At 41.2% G+C, this 22,787-nt stretch overlaps 1 protein-coding gene across 1 annotated transcript in view; it reads right to left on the bottom strand.

The window, feature by feature from the left end:
• Positions 1-2,784: 2,784 nt before the first annotated feature.
• grin3a (glutamate receptor, ionotropic, N-methyl-D-aspartate 3A) overlaps positions 2,785-22,787 on the bottom strand; it is a 141,054-nt gene continuing 121,051 nt past the window's right edge. Inside the window, exons 9-11 of the mRNA XM_029692449.1 lie at positions 13,482-13,552; positions 3,339-3,495; positions 2,785-3,051 (exon numbers count right to left, since the gene is read on the bottom strand). Coding sequence (XP_029548309.1) covers positions 2,851-3,051; positions 3,339-3,495; positions 13,482-13,552 — 429 coding nt within the window. The 3' untranslated portion in view covers positions 2,785-2,850. The remainder of the gene's footprint in view (positions 3,052-3,338; positions 3,496-13,481; positions 13,553-22,787) is intronic.

Raw genomic sequence — 22,787 nt, 5'->3', positions numbered from 1 at the left:
GTCTCATTCACAAATATAAGCAAACCGTAGCTTCATGAGGAAAAGGTCTGTTGTATTGTCATATTGTACCATCATTCCCTAGGTCCCCTTCTCTCTCCACATTAGGTCTCAGGTACTTATTCTGTATTAAACAAGATGTCCAATATTATGTGAGGAGAGAGGAACAACAAAAATATAAACACAACATGTACAAGTGTTGGTCCCATGTTTAATGAGCTGAAATAAATGATCCCCCAGAAAATGTCCATGTGCACAAAAAAGCTGATTTCTCTCAAATGTTGTGCACAAGTGTGTTTACATCCCTGTTAATAATGAGCATTTCTCCTTTGCCAAGATAATCCACCACCCGACAGGTGTTGCATATCAAGAAGCTGATTAAACAGCATGATCATTGCATACAGTAGGTGCAGTTTGTGCTGGGGGCCAATAAAAGGCCACTCTAAAATGTGCAGTTTTGTCACACAATGACACAGATGTCTCAAGTTTTGAGGGAGAGTGCAATTTGCATGCTGATTGCAGGAATGTCCACCAGAGCTGTTGCCAGAGAATTTAATGTTAATTTCTCTACCATAAGCTGCGTCCATTGTTTTAGAGAATTTGGCAGTATGTCCAACCGGCCTCACAACCGCAGACCACGTGTAACCACGCCAGCCCAGGACCTCCACATCCGGCTTCTTCACCTGCGGGATTGTCTGAGACCAGCCACCCAGACATCTGATTAAACTGCACAACCAAAGATATCTGCACAAACAGAAACCGTCTCAGGGAAGCTCATCTACGTGCTCGTTGTCCTCACCAGGGGTCTTGACCTGACTGCAGTTCGGCGTCGTAACCGACTTCCTTCGAAGGCCACTGGCGAAAATGGGTACTTCATGGATGAATCCCGGTTTCACCTCTACGGGCAGATGGTGTCGTGTGGGACTCTGGGTCGTCTGGCGAGCGGTTTGCTGTTGTCAACGTTGTAAAGAGAGTGGTGCCATGTTGGCGGTGGGGTTGTGATATTGGGGCAGGCATAAACTACGGACAACGAACACAATTGCATTTTATCGATGGCCATTTGAATGTCGAGAAATATCGTGACGAGATCATGAGGCCCATTTTCGTGCCGTTCATTACCTCATCACAAGGATCTGCACACAATTTCTGGAAGCTGAAAATGTCCCAGTTCTTCCATGGCCTGCATACTCATCAGACATGTCACCTGTTGAGCATGTTTGGGGTGCTCTGGATCGATGTGTACGACAGAGTGTTTCCAGTTCCCACCAATATCCAGCAACTTCGCACAGCCATTGAAGAAACGTGGGACAACATTCCACAGGCCACAATCAACAGCCTGATCAACTCTATGTGAAGGAGATGTGTCGCGCTGCATGAGGCAAATGGCTGTCACCCCAGATACTGACTGGTTTTCTGATCCACAGCCCCTTTTTTTAAGGTATCTGAGACCAACAGATGCAGATCTGTATTCCCAGTCATGTGAAATCCATAGATTAGGACCTAATGAATTAATTTAAATTGACACATTTCTTTATATGTACTGTAACTCAGTAAAATCGTTGAAATTGTTGCATGTTGTGTTTATATTTTAGTTCAGTGAATAATGAAATAATTCATCCAGGACAGGGATCAGGTTCCATCCAGGACAGGGATCAGGTTCCATCCAGGACAGGGATCAGGTTCCATCCAGGACAGGGATCAGGTTCCATCCAGGACAGGGATCAGGTTCCATCCAGGACAGGGATCAGGTTCCATCCAGGACAGGGATCAGGTTCCATCCAGGACAGGGATCAGGTTCCATCCAGGACAGAGATCAGGTTCCATCCAGGACAGGGATCAGGTTCCATCCAGGACAGGGATCAGGTTCCATCCAGGACAGGGATCAGGTTCCATCCAGGACAGGGATCAGGTTCCATCCAGGACAGAGATCAGGTTCCATCCAGGACAGCGATCAGGTTCCATCCAGGACAGGGATCAGGTTCCATCCAGGACAGGGATCAGGTTCCATCCAGAACAGAGATCAGGTTCCAAGGCTTTGGGTGCAGATAGTGTCCTTCTGGTTAACTCATCAGAGAGATCTTGGAGATTGGAGGTGGAGAGCAGACAGTGTTCCAGGGCCCCAGGGCTCAGGGAGCAGCCGTGGTGGTTTGCTTTGGGGCTCTGGGCCTGGGGTTAGTCCTGCTGGTATCTGGGTCTCGGGCTGTTGTCCTCCTGCTAGTCCCATGTGCTGCTCTCGGACTCAGGGATATCAGGGTTTAGTTTTGTTGTGGTACTCCTCCAGCCTCAGTGTTCCTGTGTGTCTTATGTCTAGTCCTCAACTCCGGTATGGCTCCAGCCTCTACTTAGGGGTGTTGTGTGTCTGCTAGTAGCTCCAGTCTCTACTTAGGGATGTTGTGTGTCTGCTAGTAGCTCCAGCCTCTATTCAGGGATGTTGTGTGTCTGCTAGTAGCTCCAGCCTCTATTCAGGGATGTTGTGTGTCTGCTAGTAGCTCCAGCCTCTATTCAGGGATGTTGTGTCTGCTGGTAGCTCCAGCCTCTATTCAGGGATGTTGTGTCTGCTAGTAGCTCCAGCCTCTATTCAGGGGTGTTGTGTGTCTGCTGGTATCTCCAGCCTCTATTCAGGGGTGTTGTGTGTCTTCTAGTAGCTCCAGCCTCTATTCAGGGATGTTGTGTCTGCTGGTATCTTCAGCCTCTATTCAGGGATGTTGTGTGTCTGCTAGTAGCTCCAGCCTCTATTCAGATATCTTGTGTCTGCTGGTACCAGTTGTGACAGACTTAGCTTCATAGCCTCACTCACCAGCTTGTAATGTCTTCACTCGCGCTATTGACTTGGTACCTTTTTCTATAGCGTAATTACTCTGTCATGTTGTGTGTCTTCTGGTACTGCTCCAGCTCCCTCTTCTTCTTCATGGCGATGTGCAGCTGCTGTTTGATGATGGTAATGTGTGTCTCCAGCTCTGACAACTCCTGCAGCATGGGGTTGGTCTTGGTTTTTAGACCCACCTGGACCAGGTCTGTCCTCCCGTTAGAGGTGACCTGTAGGGGGCTCTTCACCTGAGGAGGAAGAGGAGAAAATAAGAGAAATTTAGACACTTTCACCCAATCAAATGGCACAAATCAAAACATAAATAACATATGAGAAGTTTTAGAAATTACCCTCTGATTTGATACATCAATTCTGACTACATCCTATCTACTGGTATTGCCTGTAACTGTATGTAATAAGGCTGTAGAATACAGGAAATGGTTCCTACAGGGGTTTAAAAAATGTACAATTTCCCAACAAGACTCCCCCTGGCCAAAAAGTAGTCCCTTATTTTTCTGCGCTTGAGGTGGCCTACCTGAGGAGGAAGAAGAGGGCAGTCACAAGGGGGGTACTCCAGATGGGACTCCTGAGGACGCTGCTTCTTTCTGTTGCAGTTGCAGTTGGACTCTGAGCTGTTCCATGGTACACATGGCTGCTCCTGTTGTTGGTGGTGGTTGTTACCCACGTTGCACCTTTGGGGGTCGAACAAAAACACATCTTTAGGGACGTTGATTTGCATCACAAATGGCACTGTATTCCCTATAGTGTACTACTTTAGACCAGGGCCTATAGTGTACTACTTTAGATAAAACAATACTAATTATAATCACATGTCACCAAATAAAACACACTATTTTGCAATGAAGGTCTACAGTAGCCTCAACAGCACTCTGTAGGGTAGCACCATGGTGTAGCCGGAGGACAGCTAGCTTCCGTCCTCCTCTGGGTACATTGACTTCAATACAAAACCTAGGAGGCTCATGGATCTTACCCCATTCCATAGACTTACACAGTAATTATGCCAACTTCTTGAGGACGTCCTCCAGCCTATCTGAACTCTTGCAGCATGAACTGACATGTTGCCTACCAAATCAAAGGATCAGAAAATTAATCTAGTACTGAAAGCATAAGCTACAGTTAGCTAGCACCGCAGTGCATAAAATGTGGTGAATATTTGACTCAAAGAAAGAGAAAGACAGTTTTAAAAAATTATTTATTCCAAAATGAAGGAGAAGCAAGATAGAAATAGTTTCACTTAATTAGCTAGTAATCTAGCATCTAGCTAGTTTAGCCTTCTGAAACACCCAGCTCCAACAGACGGATGCTAGCTAGCTGGCTAGGACTTTTTTTTTTTTTTTTTATCTTTATTTTAACAGGGAAAACAGACTGAGACCTGGATCTCTTTTACGGCTGTGCCCTGTGTAAACATGTTGACATATACAGTTTTAGGCATACAGACAAGAACATTTCAAACATACAAAACAAAGACACAATTCAACAGAAACAATCACAGATAATGTCAAGTCCTCCTCTTGTTCACCATCCAAAGGACACAGGGACAACTCAATTTTCCAACTCAATCTTTTTTATTTTTAGTTTGCCTTCAGTTGGTTGGTCTGTCCAGTAATTTAGCCAGTAAATTAGCCAGTAAATTAGCCAGTAAATTAGCCAGTAAATTAGCCAGTAAATTAGTTTGTAAACCTTTAAAGACAGAACAAAAAGTTACCATCTTAATTAAACATTTTAATGAACTTAAATTAGTTTAAACATTTAAATAACATTCTAAATAACTAATATGAATTAATCATTTAAGCCTTTTACCATTGGCGTCTTTGGACTGAACCTGTGAGTGAACTTGGAGTTTTCCCTCTGAAGTTTGTTCTTCTGAATGACTGACGCCCTCCATGCCTTCACAGGTGCTCCAAATAAGTGAAAATGATTGATCAGGTGATCAGGTGACAAGCAGCCAGTTTGCTGCTGCTGGTGCACTCTGGGAAGTGTAGTTCTTTGACTCACTCCTGATATTCAGCTCAACACCTCCCACTTGAGCTCCTGGTTTGTTTCAAATCCAGAGAGGTCACAAGCCCTTCACACCTCTGTTTGTTCTTCAATGGGTAGTAGAATGACAAGGCGTCTGACATCTCTATGAAGAATTGTACCTGGGATTTTGGTTTGAAGCCTCTTCGTTCTTTCACCGTTTGCTCTTGTGGGTCCTTTTTTGCTGTTTGACTTTGTGATGTGAACAGGATAGCTAGGAAAAGTCTTCACAAGCACATCTCTAACGATGCCTTTGCTGTCAGCATTGACACCGACCACTCTAGCCAGCTTGTACTGTCCTCTTAGCGCGTTTTGGTCAGCCAACCAGACCACATCTCCAACAGCAACATTTCTCTTTTTGGTGTGCCATTTGTTCCTTATGAACAGATTAGGTCCAGCCAATTGGCTCCACTTCTTCCAGAAACGGCTTACCTCTGCTTGAATATGTTTAAGTCTTTTGTAAGGGTAGCCATCAAACTGGAAATCTCCAGGGTCTCCCTTTGGATTGGTACGTCCTAAAAGCAGAGAATTCGGGGTGATGTACTCTACACAGTCTTCTCTGCTTTGAGTTCTTGCATCGATGGGTCTCTCATTAGCAAGATTGGCTGCCATGAAGAGAAAAGTTTGGAATTCTCCCCACGTAAAACCACCATCTCCACCAAGGTTGCTCAACGCCCGCTTCACTACTTTGACAGCTGCCTCTGCGGCACCATTCCTATGGGGAGAGTCTGCAGGGTGGATCTTCCATGACCATTCTGTACCATGCTTGGCAGCTGTGTCTTCAAGTTCAGACTTATTTTGATGGTTAAAGAATTTTTGAAGTGCGGGTTTGGCTCCCACAAAGTTTGTGCCAGGGTCTGACCAGAGTTTCCTGGGGTGTCCTCTCAGTGAAGTGAACCTTTGATAGGCTAGCAGGAATCCTTCAGATGACATGTCACTCACCACTTCAGTGTGTATGGCTCGGGAAGCCATGCAGCAGAAGACTATTCCCCATACTTTGAGTCTAGTTCTCTTCTTGACCTCATCTTTCACTTCATAAGGGCCGAACAGGTCCATGGTGGTGAATTCAAAAGGTGCAGCTGGGCCTGTTCGTTCTAGAGGCAGGTCAGCCATGATTTGTTGACACTGTTTTGCCTTGTTTTTCCTGCAGACCACACAGCTGTCAACCATTTTCTTGGCAAGTCTACGGCCTTTTATTACCCAGGCTTTCTTCCTCATCCGGAGAAGGGTTCCTGCCACTCCCTCGTGATTTGCTTTGTGGGATTCTTGTGCCAGCAGTGTAGACACCCATGCGTCAAAGGGTAAAACTGGCACTGCTGTCTTATCTTCGTTGAATGTCTGAATTCTGCCTCCACAAACTAGCAGCCCAGACTTCACATCTTTGTACACTGTCAGTCTGCTTAGAGTTGTCTCTGAAAAATCTGTACCTTCTTGAGCTGCGAGAAAAAGGTCTTTGAGTGCATCTTCATGTTCTTTGACAGTCGGCACAGCTTGCTTGGGTGATCTTACCTCCCTCTTTGCCTGTTTTGCTGCTAGACAAACCCAGGCAACGACTCTCACCAGTTTGGACAGGATACTGAATCTTCTTACTTCCACAAGATCTTTAACCCAACCAGTGGGCTTCCTTCTAAGAAGAGTTGGGTTCACCACAGGTATTCCCTCTTGAGATTCACTCTTTGGACTTTCCTGAGTGCCTTGTAGGTCTTCTTTCTGCTGACTACTTCTCGCTTCAGCTCTTGTCAATGCACCTGAGAATGCCTTCCTCTGGAGCTTGTTTACACTCTCCCTGGCATGAGCTGCAACCTCTCCAGCTGATTTTATAGGCCACTCCTCCACTGGCCACTTTAGGAACTCTGGTCCCTCTTGCCATGTGGAATTCTCCTTCAAATCTTCAGGAGCACCCCCTCTTGTTATGATGTCAGCTATGTTTAGATCCCCACGGATCCACCACCAGTCTTGCATTTGTCCAGCCTTCTGGATTTCACCCACTCTGTTTGCAAAGAATGTTTTGTACCCATAACTGACTCTTTGAATGGCCCCCAAGACCGTTTGACTGTCAAGTAGATGGAACCATCTCTCGATCTTCATTCGAGCATGCTTTTCCACATACTTCCTGATCCTGGCTGCGAAGACAGCACCACAGATCTCAGCTTTTACAGCATCTCCCTTCTGATCCAGGGGTGTCAGCTTGGCTTTTGATTCAACAAGTCTAACTTTAGTGCCTTGACTTGTCTCCCATCTTAAGTACATCACAGCTCCATAGGTTTTATCACTTCCATCAGAGAATGTGATGCCCCACGGTTTCCCTTCCCAGCCAGCTGGTGTGAGGCTCCTGTGGAATTTCACCTCTCCAAGCTGCACATATTCTTCAAAAAGCTGGATGGCTTCTTCCCTGAGGCTTTCTGAGAGAGGTTGGTCCCAGGTTTCTTGGGTTAGTTTTCCACCCCCTCCCTCTTGGAATGCTTTTCGAACAAGAATTGCTCCCTTCTGTTTGGCAGGTGTAACTAAGCCAATTGGGTTGTACAGTCCAGCCACTTGGCTTAAGAGGGCCCTCCTAGTCAGTGGGTTAGGTGTCTCAGTTCTCACCTCCTCCTTGAGAAGATTTTTCCCAACTCTCATCTTCTTTTTCCTTTTTGAAAAGTTAACTGAGGTTAACATGTAGAGCTTGTCTTCATCCATTCGGTAGCCGATACACAAGGCTTTGTTGTCTTCGTCCCTCATTTGATTTGGAAGAATTAAGGTTTTGCTTTGTGCCTTTGATAGACCCTCCACCTCCATTCCTTGCCTCCCACTTTGCCCTGACCGGACCCATGGTTTGAGGAAGAACCCTCCAGCTTTCAAGATCTCTTCTACATTTGCTGTGATTTTGTCAAGTTTATCCAGGTCATTTTGGGAGGTTAAGAGGTCATCCACATAACTGTCCTCTTCAATGACTCTGCGCTCATCCTCCAAGTGAAAAAAGTTGGGCAGGCGTGCTGTTTCCCTCATAGCCAACTGAGCAATGCAACCAGCAGGTCTGTCCCCAATGTTGACTCTGGTTATTGCATATTCACTTATCTCTTCAACTGGGCTGTCCCTCCAGAGGAACCTGTGAAGATGCATCTCACGCTCCTCCAGCCATACAGAGTTGTACATCTTTTTGATGTCTCCTAGAGATGCATACGTCCCCTCTCTGAACCTCAGCAAGACAGCTCTTATAGGGTTGAGAACGTCTGGTCCCTTCAGAAGAAGATCATTCATACTCACGCCTTTGTATTTCTGGCTACTATTCCATACAATACGAACCGGTGTTGTTACCGAATGAGGGTTTGGTGCCACCAGGTGGCTTACGTACCACACTGGTCCATTCCACTCGTCCATGATTTTGTTGGTGAGTTTTATGGCTGCGCCTCGCTCGACCATTTCATGGATTTGGGTAGCATATGCGACTTTCCAGTCTGGCTCTCTGCTTAGTTGTTTTTCCATCCTTAAGAAACAAGCCTGGACTGCACTTTTGTTATTCGGGAGAGAGGCTGGATCTACCGTCCAAGGATACTTTGCATCCCAATGTGGAGCCGGTGTGTGAGCATCCCCCTTCTCGTAGGTGAGGCCTCCTTTAATGATCTCCAGTTCCCTCTCCTCTGCCAGGGTCATTTCTTTTCCTCCCGGTGGACAGTTTCCACAGCGGCATCCTCCACATCTTGGCTCACATGCAGCTCCGATGCTGTCCCAGTGCCACCACTCAAGGAACTCACGGTTACTGGCAGCTGTAAATTTGGTCAGAGTCACATCCTCCTGCTGTAGCTGGACTGTGTCAGTTGTTGGACTTGTGATTTCTTGATATTTGACAGCTGCTGTCCTCATGGAGCGAGCAAAGTGTGTTTTGGACTCATATAGTGCAACCTCCACTTCTTCAAATAAGTCGGGATGTGCTCCACCCACTGTTTTCCCCAATGGACCCTCCCACAAGACGAGGTCTCCCATGATTTTTACCCTCTGGGGAGCGAGTCTTCCCTCTCGGTGGCTAATGAGAAGTTCGACCTCTTCTGGCCTTTCCAATTCTGTAAGTTTGACTTCTGGGAAGAATTTTTTCAACTTCTCAGGTTCAATTACTTGATGCACTCTGGCGATTTCATCCAAGCCGTAGCAGACCATTTCATGAGCTCTCTCTGTCCCTTTAGGTGTCTTGACTCTGACTTTGAGGAGATACCTTAGTGTATTCACTTTCATGGTCATACCACCAACCCCATGAACAACTAAAGTTATCTTCTCATGTCTTAACCTCAGTCTTTCAGCAGCCTTATGGGTAATGTAGTTTGTGTCTGAAGCAAGGTCAATTAAAGTCCCAATCTTCTGCCCTGCGTTCGCCGTGACTTGCATCAACATCATGATGACAGGAAGTTCAGTGAGCCCATTTCTCTGCAGTAGCTCAGACTGGCCTGAAGCATCGAGTGTCACTGCGGTTTTGTTGGTGTTGGTGAAAGCCTTTCTGCATCGATCTGCCATTTCCTGGGAAAGTTCAGACAAGAGCTTCTCTTGTTCCTCTGTTAGCTTGCTTTCACCTTTGCCGTCTCTTCCACTCTTTCTCTCTTCCCCTCTTTTGACTTCTCCTTTTGGGCAGAGGAAAAAATGGTGGTCTGGTGCACCACCTTCCCTTTTACAGTCTTTGTTTCTGCATAGGAAAGTGTCTCTGCAGTATCCATCTTCATCATGGCATCCGAGACATTTTCTGCATGCTCCCAGCTTTCTTAATACAGTTTTCTTTTCAGGTAGCTTAAGTCTTTTGAACTTTCTACAGAAGAAGATCTTGTTTTTGTGCCCACTATCACCACATACACCACATACCTCATCAAGCTCTTCTTTCCTTGTGGTTTTTGTTGAGGCAATCTTTCTGTCATACTTCTTGTCCAAACGATCCGATTTTTCCACCTTCTCCTCAGTTCTGAGCTGTTCGAGTCTCTCCAGTATTCCTTCTTGACTTTTCAGGAACTTCAAGAGCATGACAAAGTGGTTGTCTGATGTGACATCGTTTCTGGGTTCAACCATGAACATAACCCAGTCTCTTTTAATGAAGTCAGGCAACTTGCTTTCAATGGATCTAATTACCAGTGGGTTATTTATGGCTCCAGAGTTTCCTAACTCTGTGAGATCTGCTAGAGCCTTCTCCACTGACTGTATGAGATCAATGACCTTTCTTGGTTGGTTCCCTTTCACATGTGGCATCTTCTCCAGCTCTTCCAGGATTTCCACTATGATGGTTGACTTGTTGCCATACCTGTTCTCCAGCACTCTGAACATGTCATCGGCAGTGGTGTAGGTTGAAAGTCTGAGGTCTTTTGAGATTTTGTCATCCACACTCTCCAGGAGTTGAATCTTCTTAACTTCAGTTGATCCGGATGGCTCTCCCTGCTGTTGCAGGCTTTCCCAGTCTTTCCTCCATCTGTGATATTCTCTCCTGCTTCCATTGAAGATAGGTAGAGAGATTGGCTTGATTCTCACTATTGGTGTGGATGTTGCCGGTTGGTGTAGTAGTTTCACTCCTGTGCCTCGCTCATTGGTCGTCCGTGCAGTGGCAAATTCAGGTCTCCTTGACTCAAGCCTGTAGTAGAATGCTCTTACGTCCTTGACTCTTCCATCTAATTCGTCTTTTAATTCTACAGGGATCCATCGCTCCCATGATGACATTGCTGAGATGGCCTCTTTTATCCTCTTGTCCAAGAGAGCGAGGTGCACTTCATAGCCCTCTAAATTGGCACTTTCCACTGGTACATAAGCCGCTTTATCATTGGCTTTTTCTGCTTCCAGGATTGCCACAAGAAGTTCACTCCTTCCATACCTCGACCACAGGTTTGTTTGAACAATGTCTCTTATTTCCGCCAACTTTGTTTCACCTTCATTTACAGATCTATCAATGTCAGCCTCTTGCTGTTCATTAAGACCTGGTTCCTCATCCTCAGTCATGTCAGCCTCCAGTCCAATCCTATAGTCATCGTTGGCATCGAGCATCTTTCTGAAACAATCTGAAAGCTTAGCAAATTCCTCCTTTAACTCCACTTGAAGCATGCTGCTTGCTCCTCTTGAAATGAAGTTGGCTTGTCTGGTGAAGCTGCTTTTTGCAGTGGTCCTCTCCTTTTTGAGCTGCTGGACCGACTTCCCCAGGACATCTTCCGCCATCTTGACTTCTTCTGCGTCAACAGCTTATTTCTGGATCTGAAGCCGTTTATCCTCAGGGCCAGGCCGCTCCGCGTGGTTTACAACTGTCAAGTCCTCCTCTTGTTCACCATCCAAAGGACACAGGGACAACTCAATTTTCCAACTCAATCTTTTTTATTTTTAGTTTGCCTTCAGTTGGTTGGTCTGTCCAGTAATTTAGCCAGTAAATTAGCCAGTAAATTAGCCAGTAAATTAGCCAGTAAATTAGCCAGTAAATTAGTTTGTAAACCTTTAAAGACAGAACAAAAAGTTACCATCTTAATTAAACATTTTAATGAACTTAAATTAGTTTAAACATTTAAATAACATTCTAAATAACTAATATGAATTAATCATTTAAGCCTTTTACCATTGGCGTCTTTGGACTGAACCTGTGAGTGAACTTGGAGTTTTCCCTCTGAAGTTTGTTCTTCTGAATGACTGACGCCCTCCATGCCTTCACAGGTGCTCCAAATAAGTGAAAATGATTGATCAGGTGATCAGGTGACAAGCAGCCAGTTTGCTGCTGCTGGTGCACTCTGGGAAGTGTAGTTCTTTGACTCACTCCTGATATTCAGCTCAACAGATAACATCATATTGATCCTCCATAACATTTTTAAAATGGGCAAGGGACACCAGAGTGTCTAACTTAAGTTGGATCTGCAGTTTGTTTCATAAATAAGGCGCAAAGGAACTAAAGGCAGTCCTACCCAACTCTGTGGAGACCGCAGGAGTCTCTAATGTAATCCACATCTGTGATCTGGTTTTAAAATTTGTATATCTAGTGGAAATTAATGATGATATATATGGAGGTAGTTTTAAAAGAAGCGCTTTATAAATAAACAAGAGAGCATGTTGCTCTCGCCTCACAGATAGAGAGGCCCAACCCACATGTTGATAAAGGATACAGTGATGAGTTTTGTAACTATCACCCGTGATAAACCTGAGTGCACAATGGTAAATAGCATCCAGTGGTTTTAATGTGTTTGCCGATGCATGCATATAGATAATATCACCATAATCTAAAACGGACATAAAAGTAGCCTGCACAATTTGTTTTCTATTTGCAAAGAGCAGACAAGCCCTGTTTCTGTAAAGGAACCCTATCTTGAATTTGAGCTTTTTTCCCAATTCAGTAACATGTTTTTTAAAAGAAAGCCTATCATCTAACCATACCCCTAAATATTTATATGCAGAGACCTGTTTGATTTGAGTACCATCCAAGCTAGTGATTACAAAGTGTTTCTAACTGAGAGTTTAGACCTAGAAAAAAACACAACATTTGTTTTCTTAGCGTTTAAAACAAGTTTAAGCTGTAAAAGAGACCCCTGTAGTATCCTAAAATCAGACTCCAACTGCATTAAAGCTTGGTCCGCTGTTGGAGCAATAGAGTACATCACTGTGTCATCTGCATATAAATGGAATTTACAATATCTGACATCATCACCAATGTTAGGACTATCCAACACAACACTGGAATTCTTCCAAGTCAAGGTAAGCTTTTGGTTTTACAAATGTATTGCCACCGGTGTGTCAGTGCTTACTGACTATACAAATGTAATGTTACTGCATGATTTTAGTGGGTTTATTAACATGTTTGTTTTATAAGCTATGCTAACTATGACATTACTTTAGCTAATATGGTGACAACGATGTAGGCTGTGTGTAGTTGTTTGGCTTGAAAAGGATTTTTCGCCTGGTCACATACAGCTGATGTGCTGTGCATTGAAGTCCACAGACGAAGGGAATAGGTGAGAGGAGTAGAGCGCATAGATGCCAAAAGGAATACAACGTGGCTGCTATGAAAGTGTTTACGCATGATCAGGGGTGTATTCATTCCACTGATTCTGTTTAAAAAATGTTTCTTAAACGGAAGCAAATGGAACAAAACGTGGATAAACGTACCTGAATTTGTTCAATAGAAACTATCGTTTGCAACTGTTGGATTAATAATTATACCTTACATCAGCTAGATGCAGGCACGAGGTGGTATTGAATGAGTCACTGTCTGTTCACGTGTCACTGTCTGTCACCTCAAATTTGTCTCTCGACCTGTGTGCACCTACGCTGGAAATGTTCATTCATAGGCTACGTTATTGAAACCTCATGATGGGTGTAGGGAAAATTAGAGTATCATGTAGTAGCCTCAACCTATTAATGTTACATTGAGCTGGGATGACAGTCATCCAATACGCTGTAATAAGAATAAGGCCATTCTCATGAAAAATTATTCTAATCCCTCATCTTAAACGGCACTGATCTGATGCAGACATGATCCACAGCCAGTTAGCAGGGTGTCACCCATCATCCCGTCACTACTGTCATCACTGACAATTCAATTAGCTAAAATGTGATTAAAAAACAAGTGAAACACGCTGTCAAACTGGCACATTAAATCAAAAGTTTTCTCAAGTCAATCAATCAGCGGTCTGTCAACTTGCTTCCTTATGGCACCTCAATGATTGGTTACCTTTTTTCCATCTTGGCGACAGTCTGCAGTTTATCGTCGTGGAAAGATGCGTTCATAGCTCGGTGTAATCTCTGAGGGACAGAGCAAAAAAACACAAAGACATTAGAAACACACCAAACAGAAACACACCATCAATTAGAAACACACCAGACAGAAACACACCAGACAGAAACACAACAGACAATAGAAACACACCAAACAGAAACACACCAGATATTAGAAACACACCAAACAGAAACACACCAGACAGAAACACACCATCAATTAGAAACACACCAGACAGAAACACAACAGACGTTAGAAATACACCAGATATTAGAAACACAACAGATATTAGAAACACACCAGACAGAAACACACCAAACAGAAACATACCAGACATTAGAAACACACCAGATATTAGAAACACACCAGACAGAAACACACCAGACAGAAAGACACCAGACAGAAACACACCAGCCATTAGAAAAACACCAGATATTAGAAAAACACCAGACATTAGAAACACACAAGATATTAGAAACACACCAGACAGAAACACACCAGACAGAAAGACACCAGACATTAGAAACACACCAGATATTAGAAACACACCAGATATTAGAAACACACCAGATAGAAACACAGCAGATATTAGAAACACACCAGACATTAGAAACACACCAGACATTAGAAATACACCAGACATTAGAAACACACCAGATATTAGAAATACACCAGACATTAGAAACACACCAGATATTAGAAACACACCAGATATTAGAAACACACCAGATATTAGAAACACACCAGACAGAAACACACCAGACATTAGAAATACACCAGACATTAGAAACACACCAGATATTAGAAACACACCAGATATTAGAAACACACCAGACATTAGAAACACACCAGACATTAGAAACACACCAGACATTAGAAACACACCAGACATTAGAAACACACCAGATATTAGAAACACACCAGATATTAGAAACACACCACATTTACATTTACATTTACGTCATTTAGCAGACGCTCCTATCCAGAGCGACTTACAGTAGTGAATGCATACATTTCAAACATTTTTTTTCTCTGTGCTGGCCCCCCGTGGGAACCCACAACCCTGGTGTTGCAAACACCATGCTCTACCAACTGAGCTACAGGGAAGGCTCCAGACATTAGAAACACACCAGACATTAGAAACACACCAGATATTACAAACACACCAGACATTAGAAACACACCAGATATTAGAAACACACCAGATATTAGAAAAACACCAGACATTAGAAACACACCAGACAGAAACACACCAGATATTAGTAACACACCAGATAGTAGAAACACACCAGACAGAAACACACCAGATATTAGAAACATACCAGATATTAAAAACACACCAGACATTAGAAACACACCAGATATTAGAAATATACCAGATATTAAAAACACACCAGACATTAGAAACACACCAGATATTAGAAGCAAACCAGACATTAGAAACACACCAGACAGAAACACACCAGATATTAGTAACACACCAGATAGTAGAAACACACCAGACAGAAATACACTAGACATTAGAAACACACCAGATATTAGAAACACACCAGATATTAGAAACACACCAGATAGAAACACACCAGATATTAGAAACACACCAGACATTAGAAACACACCAGATATTAGAAACACACCAGATATTAGAAACACACCAGATTTTAGAAACACACCAGAAAGAAACAAACCAGATATTAGAAACACACCAGAAAGAAAGAAACCAGATATTATAAACACACCAGATATTAGAAACACACCAGACATTAAAAAAACACCAGATATTAGAAACACACCAGACATTAGAAACACACCAGAAAGAAACACACCAGATATTACAAACACACCAGACGGAAACACACCAGACATCAGAAACACACCAGATATTAGAAACATACCAGACAGAAACACACCAGACATTAGAAACACACCAGACATTAGAAACAAACCAGACATTAGAAACACACCAGATATTAGAAACACACCAAACAGAAACACACCATCAATTAGAAACACACCAAACAGAAACACACCATCAATTAGAAACACACCAGACAGAAACACAACAGACGTTAGAAATACACCAGATATTAGAAACACACCAGATATTAGAAACACACCAGACAGAAACACACCAAACAGAAACACACCAGACATTAGAAACACACCAGATATTAGAAAAACACCAGACATTAGAAACACACAAGATATTAGAAACACACCAGACAGAAACACACCAGACATTAGAAACACACCAGATATTAGAAACACACCAGATATTAGAAAACACACCAGACATTAGAAACACACCAGACATTAGAAATACACCAGACATTAGAAACACACCAGATATTAGGAACACACCAGATATTAGAAACACACCATATATAAGAAACACACCAGATATTAGAAACAAACCAGATATTAGAAACACACCAGACATTAAAAACACACCAGATATTAGAAACACACCAGATATTAGAAACACACCAGATATTAGAAACACACCAGACAGAAACACACCAAATACTAGAAACACACAAGACATTAGAAACACACCAGATATTAGAAACACACCAGATATTAGAAACACACCAGACAGAAACACACCAGATATTAGAAACACACCAGACAGAAACACACCAGATATTAGAAACACACCAGATATTAGAAATACATCAAACATAGAAACACACCAGATATTAGAAACACACCAGACATTAGAAACAAACCAGACATTAGAAACACACCAGATATTAGAAACACACCAAACAGAAACACACCATCAATTAGAAACACACCAAACAGAAACACACCATCAATTGGAAACACACCAGACAGAAACACAACAGACGATAGAAATACGCCAGATATTAGAAACACACCAGATATTAGAAACACACCAGACAGAAACACACCAAACAGAAACACACCAGACATTAGAAACACACCAGATATTAGAACAGACCAGACAGAAACACACCAGACATTAGAAACACACCAGATATTAGAAAAACACCAGACATTAGAATCACACAAGATATTAGAAACACACCAGACAGAAACACACCAGACAGAAAGACACCAGACATTAGAAACACACCAGATATTAGAAACACACCAGACATTAGAAACACACCAGACATTAGAAATACACCAGACATTAGAAATACACCAGATATTAGAAACACACCACATTTACATTTACATTTACGTCATTTAGCAGACGCTCCTATCCAGAGCGACTTACAGTAGTGAATGCATACATTTCAAACATTTTTTTTTCTCTGTGCTGGCCCCCCGTGGGAACCCACAACCCTGGTGTTGCAAACACCATGCTCTACCAACTGAGCTACAGGGAAGGCTCCAGACATTAGAAACACACCAGACATTAGAAACACACCAGATATTACAAACACACCAGACATTAGAAACACACCAGATATTACAAACACCCCAGTCATTAGAAACACACCAGATATTAGAAACACACCAGATATTAGAAAAACACCAGACATTAGAAACACACCAGACAGAAACACACCAGATATTAGTAACACACCAGATAGTAGAAACACACCAGACAGAAACACACCAGATATTAGAAACATACCAGATATTAAAAACACACCAGACATTAGAAACACACCAGATATTAGAAATATACCAGATATTAAAAAACACACCAGACATTAGAAACACACCAGATATTAGAAGCAAACCAGACATTAGAAACACACCAGACAGAAACACACCAGATATTAGTAACACACCAGATAGTAGAAACACACCAGACAGAAATACACTAGACATTAGAAACACACCAGATATTAGAAACACAACCAGATATTAGAAACACACCAGACAGAAACACACCAGAATTTAGAAACACACCATATATTAGAAGCACCCAGATATTAGAAACACACCAGATTTTAGGAAACACACCAGAAAAGAAACAACCAGATATTAGAAAACACACCAGAAAGAAAGAACCAGATATTATAAAACACACCAGATATTATAAACACACCAGACATTAAAAAAACACCAGATATTAGAAACACACCAGACATTAGAAAACACACCAGAAAGAACACACAGATTTACATAAACACACCAGACAGAAACACACCAGACATCAGAAACACACCAGATATTAGAAACACACCAGACAGAAACACACCAGACATTAGAAACACACCAGACATTAGAAACAAACCAGACATTAGAACACACCATGATATTAGAAACACCCCAAACAGAAACACCCATCAATTAGAAACACACCAAACAGAAACACACCATCAATTAGAAACACACCAGACAGAAACACAACAGGACGTTAGAAATACACCAGATATTAGAACACACCAGATATTAGAAAACACACCAGACAGAAAACACACCAGATATTAGTAACACACCAGATATTAGAAAACACACCAGACAGAAACACACCAGATATTAGAAACATACCAGATATTAAAAACACACCAGACATTAGAAACACACCAGATATTAGAAATATACCAGATATTAAAAACACACCAGACATTAGAAACACACCAGATATTAGAAGCAAACCAGACATTAGAAACACACCAGACAGAAACACACCAGATATTAGTAACACACCAGATAGTAGAAACACACCAGACAGAAATACACTAGACATTAGAAACACACCAGATATTAGAAACACACCAGATATTAGAAACACACCAGATAGAAACACACCAGATATTAGAAAACACACCAGACATTAGAAACCACACCAGATATTAGAAACACACCAGATATTAGAAACACACCAGATATTAGAAACACAACCAGATTTAGAAACCACAACCAGAAAGAAAACAAAACCAGATATTAGAAACACACCAGAAAGAAAGAAACCAGATATTATAAACACACCAGATATTAGAAACACACCAGACATTAAAAACACACCAGATATTAGAAACACACCAGACATTAGAAACACACCAGAAAGAAACACACCAGATATTACAAACACACCAGACAGAAACACACCAGACATCAGAAACACACCAGATATTAGAAACACACACAACAGAAACACACCAGACATTAGAACACACCAACATTAGAAACAAACCAGACATTAGAAACACACCAGAAATTAGAAACACACCAAACAGAAAAACACCATCAATTAGAAACACACCAAACAGAAACACACCATCAATTAGAAACACACCAGACATTAGAAACACACCAGATATTAGAAACACACCAGATATTAGAAACACACCAAACAGAAACAGCCACCAAACAGAACACACTCAGACATTAGAAACCACCAGATATTAGAAAAACCCAGACATTAGAAACACACCAGACAGAACACACCAGATAGTTAGTAACTAGCAGCCAGATAGTAAGAAACACACCAGACAGAAACACACCAGATATTAGAAACATACCAGATATTAAAAACACACCAGACATTAGAAACACACCAGATATTAGAAATATACCAGATATTAAAAACACACCAGACATTAGAAACACACCAGATAGAAGCAAACCAGACATTAGAAACACACCAGACAGAAACACACCAGATATTAGTAACACACCAGATAGTAGAAACACACCAGACAGAAATACACTAGACATTAGAAACACCCAGATATTAGAAACACACCAGATATTAGAAACACACCAGATAGAAACACACCAGATATTAGAAACACACCAGATATTAGAAACACACCAGATATTAGAAACACACCAGATTTTAGAAACACACCAGAAAGAAACAAACCAGATATTAGAAACACACCAGAAAGAAAGAAACCAGATATTATAAACACACCAGATATTAGAAACACACCAGACATTAAAAAAACACCAGATATTAGAAACACACCAGACATTAGAAACACACCAGAAAGAAACACACCAGATATTACAAACACACCAGACAGAAACACACCAGACATCAGAAACACACCAGATATTAGAAACACACCAGACAGAAACACACCAGACATTAGAAACACACCAGACATTAGAAACAAACCAGACATTAGAAACACACCAGATATTAGAAACACACCAAACAGAAACACACCATCAATTAGAAACACACCAAACAGAAACACACCATCAATTAGAAACACACCAGACAGAAACACAACAGACGTTAGAAATACACCAGATATTAGAAACACACCAGATATTAGAAACACACCAGACAGAAACACACCAGATATTAGTAACACACCAGATAGTAGAAACACACCAGACAGAAATACACTAGACATTAGAAACACACCAGATATTAGAAATATACCAGATATTAAAAACACACCAGACATTAGAAACACACCAGATATTTGAAGCAAACCAGACATTAGAAACACACCAGACAGAAACACACCAGATATTAGTAACACACCAGATAGTAGAAACACACCAGACAGAAATACACTAGACATTAGAAACACACCAGATATTAGAAACACACCAGATATTAGAAACACACCAGATAGAAACACACCAGATATTAGAAACACACCAGACATTAGAAACACACCAGATATTAGAAACACACCAGATATTAGAAACACACCAGATATTAGAAACACACCAGATTTTAGAAACACACCAGAAAGAAACAAACCAGATATTAGAAACACACCAGAAAGAAAGAAACCAGATATTATAAACACACCAGATATTAGAAACACACCAGACATTAAAAACACCCCAGATATTAGAAACACACCAGACATTAGAAACACACCAGAAAGAAACACACCAGATATTACAAACACACCAGACAGAAACACACCAGACATCAGAAACACACCAGATATTAGAAACACACCAGACAGAAACACACCAGACATTAGAAACACACCAGACATTAGAAACACACCAGACATTAGAAACAAACCAGACATTAGAAACACACCAGAAATTAGAAACACACCAAACAGAAACACACCATCAATTAGAAACACACCAAACAGACAAACACCCATCAATTAGAAAACACACCAGACAGAAACACAACAGACGTTAGAAATACACCAGATATTAGAAACACACCAGATATTAGAAACACACCAGACAGAAACACACCAAACAGAAACACCAGACATTAGAAACACACCAGATATTAGAAAAACACCAGACATTAGAAACACACAAGATATTAGAAACACACCAGAAAGAAACACACCAGACATTAGAAACACACCAGATATTAGAAACACACCAGATATTAGAAACACACCAGACATTAGAAACACACCAGACATTAGAAACACACCAGACATTAGAAACACACCAGATATTAGGAACACACCCGATATTAGAAACACACCATATATAAGAACACACCAGAATTAGAAACAAACCAGATATTAGAAACAACCAGACATTAAAAACACACCAGATATTAGAAACACACCAGATATTAGAAACACACCAGATATTAGAAACACACCAGACAGAAACACACCAAATACTAGAAACACACAAGACATTAGAAACACACCAGATATTAGAAATACACCAGATATTACAAACACACCAGACAGAAACACACCAGATATTAGAAACACACCAGACAGAAACACACCAGATATTAGAAACACACCAGATATTAGAAATACATCAAACATAGAAAACACCAGATTAGAAAACACACCAGACATTAGAAACAAACCAGACATTAGAAACACACTAGATATTAGAAACACACCAAACAGAAAACACACCATCAATTAGAAACACACCAAACAGAAACACACCATCAATTAGAAACACACAAGACAGAAACACAACAGAAGATAGAAATACGCCAGACATTAGAAACACACCAGATATTAGAACAGACCAGACAGAAACACACCAGACATTAGAAACACACAAGATATTAGAAACACACCAGACAGAAACACACCAGACAGAAAGACACCAGACATTAGAAACACACCAGATATTAGAAACACACCAGATATTAGAAACACACCAGACATTAGAAATACACCAGACATTAGAAACACACCAGATATTAGAAACACACCAGATATTAGAAACACACCAGACATTAGAAACACACCAGACATTAGAAACACACCAGACATTAGAAACACACCAGACATTAGAAACACACCAGATATTAGAAACACACCAGATATTAGAAACACACCAGACATTAGAAACACACCAGACATTAGAAACACACCAGATATTAGAAACACACCAGATATTACAAACACACCAGACATTAGAAAACACACCAGATATTACAAACACACCAGATATTAAAAACACACCAGATATTAAAACACACCAGATATTAGAAACACACCAGACATTAGAAACATACCAGAAATTATAACTACACCAGACATTAGAAACACACCAGATATTAGAAACACACCAGATATTAGAAACACACCAGGCAGAAACACACCAGACATTAGAAATACACCAGACATTAGAAACACACCAGACATTAGAAACACACCAGACATTAGAAACACACCAGACATTAGAAACACACCAGACATTAGAAACACACCAGATATTACAAACACACCAGACATTAGAAACACACCAGATATTAGAAACACACCAGATATTAGAAACACACCAGACAGAAACACACCAGATATTAGTAACACACCAGATATTAGAAACACACCAGACAGAAACACACCAGATATTAGAAACATACCAGATATTAAAAACACACCAGACATTAGAAACACACCAGATATTAGAAACACACCAGATATTAGAAACACACCAGACATTAGAAACACACCAGACATTAGAAATACACCAGACATTAGAAACACACCAGATATTAGGAACACACCAGATATTAGAAACACACCATATATAAGAAACACACCAGATATTACAAACAAACCAGATATTAGAACAACACCAGACATTAAAAACACACCAGATATTAGAAACACACCAGATATTAGAAACACACCAGATATTGAAACACACCAGACAGAAACACCCCAATACTAGAAACAACAAGACATTAGAAACACACCAGATATTAGAAACCACCAGATTAGAAACACACCAGACAGAAAACACACCAGATATTAGAAACACACCAGACAGAAACAACCGATATAGAACACAACACAGATATTAGAAATACATCAAACATAGAAACACACCAGATATTAGAACACACCAGACATTAGAAACAAACCAGACATTAGAAACACACCAGATATTAGAAAC

This window comes from Salmo trutta, chromosome 15, assembly GCF_901001165.1.
Source record: "Salmo trutta chromosome 15, fSalTru1.1, whole genome shotgun sequence".
NCBI lineage: Eukaryota > Metazoa > Chordata > Actinopteri > Salmoniformes > Salmonidae > Salmo > Salmo trutta.
This window is presented reverse-complemented; position numbering and strand designations above follow the sequence as displayed.